At 36.8% G+C, this 14,275-nt stretch overlaps 3 protein-coding genes across 4 annotated transcripts; all 3 read left to right on the top strand.

The window, feature by feature from the left end:
- Positions 1-214: 214 nt before the first annotated feature.
- LOC114463068 (gastrula zinc finger protein XlCGF57.1-like) lies at positions 215-4,295 on the top strand. The gene is made up of 2 exons (XM_028446321.1): positions 215-477; positions 1,535-4,295. Exons 1-2 carry the CDS (start codon positions 345-347, stop codon positions 3,028-3,030), a joined length of 1,629 nt encoding a protein of 542 aa, XP_028302122.1. The 5' UTR covers positions 215-344; the 3' UTR covers positions 3,031-4,295.
- Positions 4,296-4,901: 606 nt separating this feature from the next.
- Positions 4,902-7,919, top strand: LOC114463062 (gastrula zinc finger protein XlCGF57.1-like). Its single transcript, XM_028446313.1, has 2 exons — positions 4,902-5,125; positions 5,900-7,919. The coding sequence occupies exons 1-2, from the start codon at positions 4,987-4,989 to the stop codon at positions 7,501-7,503; spliced, it is 1,743 nt and encodes a 580-aa protein (XP_028302114.1). The 5' UTR covers positions 4,902-4,986; the 3' UTR covers positions 7,504-7,919.
- A 1,760-nt stretch (positions 7,920-9,679) lies between these two features.
- Positions 9,680-13,179, top strand: LOC114463071 (zinc finger protein OZF-like). 2 transcript variants are annotated; one of them, XM_028446325.1, is made up of 2 exons: positions 9,680-9,906; positions 11,447-13,179. In XM_028446325.1, exons 1-2 carry the CDS (start codon positions 9,789-9,791, stop codon positions 12,895-12,897), a joined length of 1,569 nt encoding a protein of 522 aa, XP_028302126.1. In that variant the 5' UTR covers positions 9,680-9,788; the 3' UTR covers positions 12,898-13,179. The 2 variants fall into 2 exon arrangements, with proteins under 2 accessions (XP_028302126.1, XP_028302128.1); XM_028446327.1 differs by having other exon boundaries at positions 9,851-9,960.
- Positions 13,180-14,275: the final 1,096 nt, after the last annotated feature.

Here is a 14,275-nt window from a genome sequence, read left to right as displayed (position 1 = left end):
AAAAATCATCAAATCGGACAATTAAAATACCCAGAAACAACTCAGAAAGCCCAGAACACATAACATGGGATAAAATACACAATAGGCAATAAACGAATGCACAGAATTACTCGAAAACCCAAAAAAGCATTAAAGGACGCCATAACTGCGGTCAACAGGTGGCGGTAATGAGGTTGAAGCTATTTACCAACTACCAGTTAAATGTAGGCGAAGAAGAAACGCTGAAGGTCTTTTTTAAAAACGTATTTCTGCTCTCAGTGAATCATTAGAGGCTGAAATAAATCCATGTTCAGTGTTTATCACAGCTTTAACCTGGTGTAGAGGAAGAGAAACTTGGACTATGTATGTTTTTAAACAACTCGTCAGATGAAGACATGTTTAATTTCTGTGGAAGAACAACAGCAGATGATGATGATGATGATGAGGAAGAACCGTGTGATGATGCCTTCAAGCCCAAAGGCCTGCTGCACAGATTGGGTTTGTCCTCTTTAATGTAACCTAAATACTATTTGTTTGATGCAGAACATAAAGTACCTTGCTTGTTTTACTCCACCTATCACTTAAGATAAGATAGAGCTTTGTAAGTAACCAAAAATGGTGTAAATGTTGTCTTAACTGTTTTTTTAAATTGATTTTTATTACAGATATAGCCTTTATTGTGTTTTATTAGGTGAGCTAGTAGTAGTTTAATGTGATAGATTACTTTCTGTTTAACAATAGTGGACTTTTACTTTGAAAGCGCCAGAAAGGAAGTGACATATTTGACACAATGTAACTTGACGGTGATCTGCAAAAGTTTGCATCGATCAGATTCCAAGTAAATCCAGTCAGTATCGCCGATCCCGATCCGATACTTTTATAATAACTCAGGTTAATTTATCATCAAACTGCTGATCTTTGGGTGTTTTTATGACTTTGTTCATATTTTTGTAATATAGTAACTTGTATGTAATCATTCAGTGTTTATTTAATAGTAAACACAACAGGATAATTTTAATCAATCTGTCAGAGCCATATTACTAATACTACTAATACTATTAAAGACACTTTGATTAAACTGAAATAACACACACACAATCACTCCTGCCCACACACACATCATTTGGTGTGTTTTATTATTGAGTATATTTTTCTCTTATTTTGTATGTTTTAGTTGTAATTTTTGCGTGTTGTTGGTATTATTTAAGTTATTCTTATGGTTTCTTATGTTGTTTTGTATGTTTATCTGTTTTTTTTGTGTATTTTGGAGTGATCCTGTGTATTTGTATCTCATTTTGTGTGTTTTTGTTGTTGTTTGTCTGTTCTTTTTATTATTCATTTTTCTCTTATTTTTTGTGTGTTTTTGTTGTCATTGTTGTTGTTCCTGGTTAAATTTAGTATGATTATCATTTATAACTAAAAATAGACCATCAATGTTTTCATTTGTAAATTTTCCTCTCTCTCTCTCTGTCTCTCTCTGTAGTGCCATTGCGTACCCCCATTTGACAAACACTGTCTTAATCAATACTTTTCCCATTTTCACCTTTTCCCTCAGTGTTGCCTGAAGGTGTTCAGCAGGTGTTGGAGAACGATGGACCTTCCTCTGAAGGGACGTCTTCACACGTGCAGCAGGTGAAACAGGAGCCAATGTGGGAAAATCAGGAGGTAGAGCAGCTGAGGGAGCAGCAGGAGACAGAGATCATCGCTGTGATTGTTAAAAGTGAAGATGAAGAAGAGGAAAAAGAAGAGGAGAAGCCTCAGATCTCTGAACTACAAACTGAGGTCGACATAAAGGAGGAGCGTCCAATCAGCATCAAGGAAGAACCTTCCACCTACAGTTTAACTGACGGGACCAAATCAGAAACTGATGGAGTTAAAAGTGAAGAACAAGCTGCAATTAGTCATAAAAAAGACCTGAAAAGACATACTGCAGTCGACACTCGAGGGGAATCATATGGATGCGATGTTTGTGGGAAACGCTTTAGCCGAAAGTACGACGCAAAGCGACACAAGCTGATCCATACAGGAGAAAAACCCTTTGGCTGCGATGTCTGTAAAAAACGTTTCTTCCAAAAATCGCACGCCGACGATCACATGAGAGTCCACACGGGGGAGAAACCGTTCAGCTGTGACTTTTGCGGTGAACGCTTTGGTCGAAAGTACGACTTAATGACACACAAACCGACTCACACGGGAGAGAAAACGTTCGCCTGTGATGAGTGCGGTAGACATTTTTGTTCGGAGCCCCGCCTCGTTACCCACACGAAAAGCCACAGGCGGGAAAAACCTTTCAGCTGTGATGTTTGCAAGCAAACATTTGCCTTCAGGGGACGTCTAAATGAACACATGAGCACACACTCGGGAGAGAAACCTTTTAAATGTGACGTCTGTCTGCAGACGTTTGCACGGAAGAGATATCTAACGAAACACATGATCTTCCATACGGGAGAGAAACTCTTTGACTGTGATGTCTGTGGGAAACAATTCTTTTTGAAACAATATCTAAATGATCACATGAGATCCCACAACGGAGAGAAACTGTTCGGATGCGATATGTGTGGAAAATATTTTTTTAAGAAACAACATCTAAACGCTCACATGAGAAGCCACACTGGAGAGAAACCGTATGGTTGTGATGTCTGCAGCAAGTATTTCTCACAGAAGTCGATTTTAGATCGACACATGAGACACCACACTGGGGAGAAACCATATGGTTGTGATATCTGTAAAAAGTATTTCTCACAAAAATCAAATTTAGATCAACACATTAAACACCACATGGGAGAGAAACCCTTTGGTTGTGAGATCTGTGGAAAATGTTTCACTCAGAAACATTATCTGAGCGCTCATGTGAGATGTCACACCGGAGAGAAACCGTATGGTTGTGATATCTGTAAGAAGTGTTTCTCGCAGAAATCCAATTTAGATCAACACATGAGATGCCACACGGGAGAGAAACCGTTCAGTTGTGAGAAATGTGGAAAAACATTTGCTCATAAGCATAATCTGAAGAAACACAGCAGAGTTCACGCTGAAGAGCAAATCTTTTGATCAAGCTTTGATGCTTTTACTACAAAGAGTGAATATGAAAGTAAGCCAAACTTTTTTGATGTATTTTTAACTGCAACAAATATGTAAGTTTATTAGTAATAGTGCATTACATAGCAAGGGTGGGATGATATATTGTGCAATAAAATATGATATTAAAATGTCACAAATAGAGCTGGGCAAGATATCAATATCCAAGATATATCAAGTGTTCTATTTTGGTGGTATAGAAAATTACAATATTGCCATATCGATATATATATATTTTATAGCTTAATTTGATTTAAAATACTGGTTTTAGGAGTCTTTGCCATCACTACACTACTTCTCAGAACAGCATAAAAATCACAGTTAGATGGATTTCTGAGTGCGTCCTTACCCATATCTACGACTAAACAAGGCACACTACAGAACTCACTCACACATGCTGTCCCTTAGAGGAGAAAAGGACTGAAGTGTCTGTCACATATTGTGCAGCTGTTTGTTGATAAATGTGCCTGTGTGGAATTTTGCTCCAGGAAATTTAACCCAGGATCGTCTTTCTGGTCAGACTTTATTTGAATTAAAATGATAAAGATTTACAGTGTATTGTATATCGCCATTTTGACAAAAAAAAAGAGTTTTGCTCCATATCTTCCAACTCTAGTCACAAGATATAGTAATATTTTTTGAAGAATGTCATGATTGTGACATAATTTGGTTTTTAATTTACACCGGCATGGAATGTAACCCCCAATTTCCAATGGATGCGTAACTGCTGCGTAAGAGCAACGTAGCTGGTACTTTTCCATTGTGAAACTACAAAAAATTAAATGACCAGACAACAATCAAATGCATCACAATATAGCCGACCAATCAGATTAAACATAATGCACGGCACCAAAACAATGCTTAATGACGGTTATTTTGTATTAATTTGAATTGAATTCATTGGTGTTGTTTAATTTAAGAAATCTAATTGTACATTCTGACAAACCTTTTATTTTATACGGATGCCTTTGTGGAAAATAAATACATTTCTAATTGTGCAAGAGTTGGTCTTTTAAGTTTATAAGTAAGATGTTTACTGTATGTAAGGGAACAGTGGCAAGATTTGTTACCAACAATAAACATGGAGGGTGAAAGTAACTAGTAACTGTTACCGTGAGTACTATTTAGTTTACTTTTTACTTGTATTTGAGTGTTTTATGTAGGACTTACTTGTGCTTGTGTACAATTTCAATCAAGTAACAGTACTTCTTATGGTGGCCCTTTTTGCATTTCATTTATTTATTTTGTTTAATATTATTTAAGCACATTTTTTGTTTAGTTGTTTTGTCTTTTATCTTTGTCTATAATCTGTAGAAATGCGAAAGGTGCCTTTTGTTTGTATTTGTACGGAGCCCCAGGTATGACATGGTAAAAAAAATAAATATATATATATATATATATATATATATATATATATATATATATATATATATTTGTGGCCACAAAATACTATTTCGCGGCCATGAATTACTAACTTGTGGCCACAATTTAGTATTTCTTTCTTTTTTTTTTTTTTCTTTTTCTCACCACGTCATGTCTGCGGCTCCAAAGTATTCGTACTTGTTCAATAAAAAAAAAATAAAAAAATCTGTGCTTATCCTGATTGAACTTCCGGCTTGAAAGGGGGCAGTAGCGAGTCTTTGTTCCAAAACGAGCAAAAAAGAAATGAAAACCGTAAATATTCTCACAGACTTTAGTCAACGCAGTTTTTCGTTGTTTTTTTAAATATACATATGATGTTTTTGTTATTTTTGTTATTTTTTTTTTTTTAAACAAAACGAGTCCGGCACCAGATAACACTGTCACGAGTTGAACCGGAACACCAGAGCTGATTACTTCCGGTTGCTGTTGGTGAGTCGGAGTATTTTCTTTTCGGGGATTTCCAGGCGAATCACAGAGATCATCTTTTCGTAACAAACAAACATCAACATGTCCACAGAAGAAACGCTGAGTCACTGTGACGACACGTTTGATCTGTGTAGCAGAACAACAGCAGCAGATGATGATGATGATGATGAACCGTCTGATGCTGCCTTCAAACACAAACATCACCACAACATGTCTACAGGTTTGTACATTTTTAACCTTGGCTCTTCCTGGTTGGACATAAATGGTCTTGGTTATTTATTTGAACATTTTGTGCATAAATACAGAAACGCAGCCAGATGTTTTTCATCTGGCCACGCCCCTTCTACGTGTCAACATTGGAAGTAAATCTGGGGTGCCGATTGTAAAGTTGCGGATGCTAAAATAAACAGCAACTTTTCACAATATATAGCAACACCCACTTTTTAAAATGATAAAATGTATTTATATATATATATAATTTAATTTAATATCATAATGTTAATTTCCTTTAATATTAATGATAAATCAATTTATTTAATTGCAATAATAAAACATGCATTGCGGTCGCAAAAAGGTTGCACTACATATATAGTGTTGACTTTCAACAGCATGTGTAGACAAGGCAAAAACAAACAAACAAAAAACTAGTCAATACTGAAAGGTTCACATTTCGTATATTTTCTCAAAATGGCAATATACCATATGAATCTCAATATTTTTAACTCAATACAGTCTTACCAGAAAGACAATTTTAGGTTAAATTTGCTCATGCAAAATGCCAATGTGGTTTGTTTAGATCTGATTCAGGATGCAATCAAAAATCCATTTAATTGAGCTTTTCATGCTGTTCTGAGAAATAGTGAAAGCAGCGACTCCTAAAACAAGTATTGTAATACAAAATGAGCTGTAAAATCCCTTGTGTCTTGTTAGTATTCTTTATAAACCCTAAATAACAATTTATTTTTATTTTTCCCATGATTGACATTTTCTTTAGCTGTGCCTGCGTGCCTTCAGCATCCTTTGATGATGGAAGCATCTTCCTCTGAATCTTCACTTCCAACCTTTGACGATGAGGAGGGAGGGCAGCTAGGTGCGCAGTGGCACACGGACATCATCGCTGTTGTTGTTAAAAGTGAAGAGGAAGAGGTGACTATAAAGGAGCATCCAATCTGCAGCTTGGCTCAAGCCATGAACACAGAAAGTGGCGGAGACAACAGTGAAGTTTCCCCCGCGGGAAATAATAAACTTTTAAGCTGTGACATTTGCGGTAAACACTTTACCCGCCTGTCCGACGTAAAAAGACACAGATTGATCCACACGGGGGAGAAGCCGTTCAGGTGCAACATCTGTGGGAAGAGCTTTATGAGGAAGGCGCGGGTGCAGCTGCACATGAGAGTCCACACAGGAGAGAAACCTTTCGGCTGTGGCGTCTGCGGTCAACGCTTCATCAGCAAGTCCAACCTGCTGAGACACACCAGAGCGCACACCAGAGAGAAACCTTTTGGTTGCCACTTTTGTGGCAAGCGTTTTTTCCGGAAGGTCCACCTCACGGCTCACGTGAAACTTCACGCGGCGGAAAAGTCCTTCGGCTGCCATGTTTGCGGTTTGAGTTTTGAACAAAAGGAGAATCTGCTGACGCACATGAGCCTCCACGCAGGAGAGAAACCATTTAGTTGTGACATTTGTGGCAAATGGTTTCGTACCGAGTATGAAACAAAAGAGCACGTCCAAACACACGGAGAGAAAACGCACACGTGTGCGTTTTGTTGTAAACAGTTTAGTCGTAAGTCGGGCTTGGAGATGCACACGAAGATACACACGGGAGAGAGAAACTTCAGCTGTGATTTATGTGGGGAATCGTTTATCCAAAGGAAAAGTCTGAAAACTCACATGAACAGTCACACCGGAGAGAAACCGTTTGCCTGTGATGTGTGCGGGAAACGCTTTAGCCATAAGTCAGACGTAAAGACACACAAATTACTGCACTCGGATGAGAAACCGTTTGGCTGCGATGAATGCGGGCAGCACTTTTGTTCTAAGAATAAGCTGACGAAGCACATGATAAACCACAGGGAGGAGAAACCGTTCTCCTGTGTTGTGTGTGAGCAAAGGTTTGCCTTGAAGGAACGTCTAACCAAACACATGAGTGTGCATTCTGAGGAGAGACCGTTCCAATGTGACATGTGTCTGAAAAGCTTCGCACGGAAAAGGTATTTAACCAAACATTTGATCACACACACGTTAGAGAAACCCTTTAACTGTGAGGTTTGTGGGAAATTATTTGTGCAAAAATCCTATCTAGATCGCCACATGAGGCTCCACACTGGGGAGAAACCCTATGGTTGTGGCACATGTGGTAAAACGTTCTCACAAAGGCCTCATCTGTCACTCCACCTGAGAGTCCACACGGGAGAGAAGCCATACAGTTGTAGCATCTGTGGTCACACGTTTACTCAGGCGCCAAGGCTTAAGGAGCACATGAGAATCCACACTGGAGAGAAACCGTTTGGTTGTGGTATATGTGGAAAAACCTTTTCTCGCAATTCTAGCCTTTGGAAACATAGCAGAATACACACCACAGACAATGTTTGGTTGTGATGTGTGTGTACGATGGTGAGAATAAAATATTTTTCCTAATATTTGTCAAATATAGAAATCATGCATGCAAAAACACATTTTTAACCATAAACCCACATTTTTGCATCATAAGTAAATGTTGTTTATTTTACTATAAGAACATTTTTTTCTTTTTTAAGTCCGTCTCTTCATTATTTTTCACATCCTTGGAAATGTCGGTGATGTTAAAGGAATTGTTTACCTGTGTTTAATGCATTGATGTATGTATATCCAATATGTGAAAGTTTTGTGAATTATTATGTGTACTTTTGTATGAATTATGTTGTAAACTGGTCATTTATCATCAGGTACAGCCAACTGGTTTCTATTGTAAAATGTTTTGGTCTTCTGCATGTGAACTGTTTAATACTGAGGAGGAAATAAAGGAGAACCTGTGACTTTGTCCTGATTTTACTGCTGTAAACTACAAACTTTAAATCACTGTTTAAAACTTTGGACAACAGGCCTGAGTCTACAGCAGGAAAATGTGTATGTTGTAGGTTTGTTTTTTGTTGTTATTTTTTTACTTATTGGTAAATTACTTTATGTTATGTGATTATATGATTTAGGTTGTGGTTGTGGTATTTACTGTATGTGTGTATATATATATATATATATATATATATATATATATATATATATATATATATATATATATATATTTTTATTTTTATTTTCTTTTTTTTTTTTTTCTTCAATTCTCGATGAAAATGCCATGTGAGACAGCACATGTGAGTGAGTTCTGTAGTGTGGCTTGTTTAGATGAAGGTTAGGATGCACTCAAAAATCCATCTAACTGAACTTTTTATGCTTTTCTGAGAAGCAGAGAAAGCAACAACTCCTAAAATGAGTACTTTAATTCAAAATAAGTTACATATAAAATTTATCTCTCAGAAATATGAAAAAATTGTAAAGAAGGACACTGTTTGACTGTTTTCTACGGATTTCCCCTCGGGGATCAATAAAGTATAATCAATCAATCAATCAATCAATCAATATTAAATAATTGTATGGCGTGATTTGTACTCTGTGACTGTACAAATCAAAACGCTAAAAAAAAAATGTAATATAGGCGATATTGTAATTTTCTATTTCATCATAGAAAACTTGATATATCTTGAATCTCGGTGTATTGCCCAGCACTAATAGAATATTTGAATATGTTAGTTAGTTTTTTTTTGGTAATATATATCTTAAACCACAATTCAATAAACCAAAAAGTTCACTGTGTATCATCATCTTGTCATCTATACCTACTTTCCTGAACAGGGTGGCCATTGTGCCACAGAGTGATACTCACATCACTGCAAAAACAATTGTTCTGCACGTTTAGTTGTATCTTTTGTTGTTGTTGTTGTTTTTTTTTTTGTTGTTTTTTTTCTAATTATTATTATTCTCTGTTATTTTTGTGTATTTTTAGTAGTAGATCCTATTTTACACGTTTATGAATATGATTTTATTATTGTGCATAGCTTCTGTTATGTACATATGGCTACATCTAAATGGTCCAACATTTTAAGTAATAAATAAATAAATAAATAATAAACATGCAACTGAGTTTCCTCGCAGTATGAACTAACCGCCGGTAAATAAAGCCCAATACAATTCTGGAAAACAATAACCAGAAATAAATAATTGCTCCCTGGTAAAGATAGTAGCTCTAACAACCGCTACAATGATACAATGGTGATATTACAGCCTATGCAGCAGTTGTTTTTGGATGTTAGTATCATCTTTGTCCGGTGGGTGGCGGTAACGAGTTGTTGATACAAACCATTAATTGAGTCATAGAAGAAGAACGACAAAAACAAAAACAAAAAAAGAAAACATTGTTACATTTATTTAAAAAAAATACTGTGGTTAATTGATAAGCCTAAATTGTATTATTCAAATATCCGCGGTCAATATTGCTAAATTAGGTAACCAGATAACACGGTTACTAATTGAACCGGGACACCAAGTGTGTCTCCTTCGGAGGGGAGAAAAGTGTAAATAATATGAATACATGTAAATATAAAAATAATAATATGAAATACAAACGCAAAGAAGAATAAGATATGGTTGTAAAGGTTATTCTGAGACTTGAGAGAAAGATTGATTTTAGACGCGGAAGTAAGTCACTGGGTTGCACGGTCACCAACTGAGCCGTAAAGCGAGACCTTCTTTTTCTTCTTCTTCCGGTGGATTCTGTGAACTCATGGATTTCTATCAGAGTTGAAAAGAAGAACAATGCAAAGAAGCATCTTTTAGTGACGAACAGCAGCAACATGTCCACAGATGGAGACATGTTTGATCAGTGTGGAAGAACAACAGCAGATGATGATGATGATGATGAACCGTCTGATGATGCCTTCAAGTACAAACATCACCACAACCCTTCCGCAGGTTTGGACCTTCGACTTTCGGTCACTGCAGTTTGTGTCTTTACAGTTTGATCAGGTTTGACAATGGATTGAATCCGTGTATCATTTGTTCATTCGTTTTTCATTAGATTCACTCAGGTTCACTTTATTACAGCACACACATTTTTCTAGTCAAGTAGATCTGTTTATTACACACACTGGGATGTGAGCACATTGTTTCACAGTCTGTAGTATGTTCCTGCTGCTGCGGTCAGCCTCACTATAACTATGAATGAATGAATGACCCGTCTGTGCATATGAAGGCACAGGCTTCATCAGTGACTGTAGATCAGTCTATCAGATATGAATCTATTTCTTCCCTAAAGGAAGTCATTGGTAAATGTAAGGATTGCATCAATGTCTAACTATTTTCTCTCCTGTCAGCTGTCAGTTCAGATCCACACAGTCACGTGTTCACACATCACCTTTTATTGGACAGCTCGCTTTCTAAGAGAACTGATTGGTCAGGAGGCGGGACTTTACACTCGCTAAAATCCTAGCCAGAGCAAAACCTGCTCCTGACCAGGCTAGTCATTCAGCCTAAGTTACCATGGTGATATAGCTCCTTAGTAGTCCAGCACACACTGATTTATTCCTGGAAGTTAGTGTGATAACAAGTAATCTTGCTTCGTAACATAGGCCCTAAAAATAACAAGAAGAATACACACAAAATTACTCCAAAAACATTAAATGACTTAAAAAATGACACTAAAAACACAAAACGACAACAAAAACACACAAAACAACATAAAATACATACAAAAAAGAGAAAAATTAACAAATACAAAAAATAGCAATATCGGTTATTGGCCAATGAGTTGTTAAATATTACCATGTCAGCATTCCTAACAATAACACAAACTGACTACAAATGCATTTAAAAATTACAGTAAAATACACAAAACAACAACAACAAAACTAAAAATGACTCCAAAAATAATATCAAAAACACAAAAATTACAAGAAAAACACACAAAATTACAAAGAAACAGAACGATCAATCCCAGACAGGATGTGATGGTATCCACGTGAAAACGAACCCTTTGTAAATATTTTCATCCCGAGACTCAAAATCTTCAACTGAAAGACAAACACTCATAAGATCAGACGCTGTAGATGCCACCCTGATATCTGAAACAAAATATTTTAAATGAAAAGCATAGAGCTCTTTGGGCCTCCCATTTCAAGCTTCAAATGTTCTTTTTAAATATATATATATATATATATATATATATATATATATATATATATATATATATATATATATATTTTTTTTTACTTTGATGTTATTACTAACAGAAAATCAAAGGCCCTGATCTTCACTTCAATAAATATCTATTTCATGGTTAAAAATTCAAACCTAATCGAATTATTGTTTTGTTTTGTTTTAGAATCTGACTGTTAATGTTTGTTTACATGTTTTAAAATGGATTTAAATTGTCCATCATTTACAGGAAACTGAAGTGATAACTGTGACTTTCCCACCAACACATGTGCTCTTCTTCTTCTTCTTCTGCCTGCAGATGTTCAGCAGCTGCCAGCATCTGACGGCGTTCTCTCTGAAAGGAGCTCCAGTCTGAAGTTAAAGAACCAAAAATGTGTCCGCATCAAGAAAGAACAGGAAGAACTCTGGGAAAATCCAGATAGAAACCAGCTTTATGATCCACGGGAGGAAAATATCATGGCTGTTATTGTCAAGACTGAAGAAGAAGAAGAAGAAGAAGAAGAAGAAAAAGAAGAAGAAGAAAAGAACAGGAGACAGAGCGAGAAAACCATCGAAGAAGAACCTTCAGCTGATCTGTTAAAAGGGGAAACTGATGGAAGACATAGTGAAGAAGAAAAAGAAGAAGAAGAAGAAGAAGAAACTGAAAGGAAACTTAACCATATTTTAGCACCAGATTTTGATGAGAAGGAAACCGACTCCTCTGAGACTGATGTCAGTGATGATGATGATGATGATGATGATGATGATGATGAGTGGCAGATACCTCGGCTACAATCTAAATCTGCAGCCAAAGAGATTCGTAAGAAGAGGAAGAAACGAACGAATGCTGCTACTAAAATATCTGGGAATCAGTTAACCTCTGAAAGTGTGAACGATGAATTAGAAAATGTTTTTTCTTCCTCTCTGGGTGGACAAGAGAACAGTTATAAAGTAATTAAAAATAAAGATTCACACATTTTAATAACCTCATACAAAAAAACGTTCAGTTGTGATGTTTGTAGGAAGAACTTCAGCCGCAAATTCCACCTGAAAACTCACATTTTGGTCCACACCGGAGAGAAAGCCTTCAGCTGTGACGTTTGCGGTAAAAGATTTAGAATCAAGGAATATCTAAAGGACCACGTGAGGATCCACACGGGAGAGAAACCCTTCGTCTGCGACGTCTGTGGGAAGAGTTTTAAATGCAAGGCGCATCTTCGGAGCCACCTGAGAATCCACACAGGAGAGAAACCGTTTGGTTGTGACATTTGTGGGCGGGGTTTCAGTCGCAGCTCGTACCTAAAGACCCACGCGTTTCTTCACACTGGAGAGAAACCATTCGGTTGTGACGTCTGCAGTCAACAGTTCAGATACAAGGCCGACCTGAAGGAGCACACGAGAAGCCACATAAAAGAGAAACAGGAGAAATTCTTTGGCTGCGATGTTTCTGCTGATGCGCCAAACATATTGGTCGACGCGCGGGAGAAAGCCTTGAGTTGCGTTGTTTGTAGTAAAAACTTTAAATGCCAGGCACATCTGAAGGCCCATGTTAGAGTGCACACGGGAGAGAAACCCTTTGGTTGTGACTTGTGTGGTAAGACCTTTTCGAAAAAGGCAAATCTGAAGGCGCACATGACAGTCCACACAGGAGAGAAACCGTACTGCTGTGACGTGTGTGGTGTGAAGTTCAAACATAAATCCAGTTTCTGTAACCACGTGAAATGCCACAAAGTTAAGGAAAGTTTAAGGAATGTTCTCGCAAACGATTGAACCCCTTAATGACTTCTGGTTGAGTTCCCCGTCAAAGTTACTAAATTTACAAAAACTATTATATTATTCAAAAAATCTAAACTCCCTGATGGCTCCGCCTTTACCCCCCCTCGCCCCTCCCCCCTGTGCTCAGTCTCACTCACATGTATGCGAACAGTTGCAGCAGAAGCAGACCTCAGCTTATTTTTTGTTTTAAAATGATTAACAGACATTGTGATACTACAAAAATATAAATGACCAGACAACAATCAAACGCATCACATCGTAGTCGACCAATCAGATTAAACGTAATGCATGGCACCAAACAGCATTGAATGAAGGTCATTTTCTCAGTTTTAGAGTTAATAAATGTATCTTTACTCAAGAGCATGAGAAAATTTTTTTTTTAAATTGAATTAATTGGTGTTTTTTAATTTAAAAATAGTTGTACATTTTGACAAACTTTTTATTTTATACACATGCCTTAGTAGAAAATAAATTCAGTTCCAATTGTGTAAGATTTGGTCTCTTCCTTTACATGAGATGTTTACTGTATGTAAGGGAACCGTGGCAAAATTTATTACCAAAAATAAATGTTGGGGTGAAGGTAACTAGTAGCTTTTACTTTGAGGACTATTTAATTGAGCTAATTTTTACTTGTACATGAGTATTTTATGTATGACTTACTTGTGTTTGAATACAATTTCAATCAAGTACCATTACTTCTACTTGAGTAGAATATATCAGTACTTTTGACACCTCCCTTTGATCATTTTATTTAGATTTTTAAAAACTCTTCTACTTTGTTTGGAAACTTGTTGGAATAAGCTGTTAAAATGTAAGCACACCCCCAGGTTTTTGCTGACCTGCCACTAGGGAGGACATTTTTTTTTTTTTTTGAATGCCTTGATTATGGGTGTGGCTTCTGGAGTAGTTAAGACACGCCCAGTCACAGCAGCCCCACCCCAACAGAGCTGGACAGTTCCATGGAGCTGTCAATCAATGCTCACTGAGTGCTGTGGGAGGAGAAAATCTAGTAACTCCTCCCATCTTTTATAGGAGGGGCGGGGCCAACAGACGTCACTGATCTAATCTCAGCCAATAGCAAAACTTAAAACGCTAAATTTAAATACTTGGACTAAAATGTTAAGAGTGGGACTAGGATAAATAAACTACATTACTTCACATCTAAGCACATACGCATTCAGCAGAAAAATGTGGTTTTAGGGTGGACTTACACTTAGTATTCAGCTATTTATAAACAACTTGGATATATTTCATTGACTCTTTGCCAGAAACCAAAATACTTGTTGAAGTTGCAGTGTTGTTGTTTTTTTTTACATACTTACAATAGACCCAGTAAATACCGGTAGTACTGTTACAAGACCGAGACAACTTA

The sequence above is a fragment of the Gouania willdenowi genome, chromosome 5 (assembly GCF_900634775.1).
Source record: "Gouania willdenowi chromosome 5, fGouWil2.1, whole genome shotgun sequence".
In the NCBI taxonomy this organism is placed as follows: domain Eukaryota; kingdom Metazoa; phylum Chordata; class Actinopteri; order Blenniiformes; family Gobiesocidae; genus Gouania; species Gouania willdenowi.
This window is presented reverse-complemented; position numbering and strand designations above follow the sequence as displayed.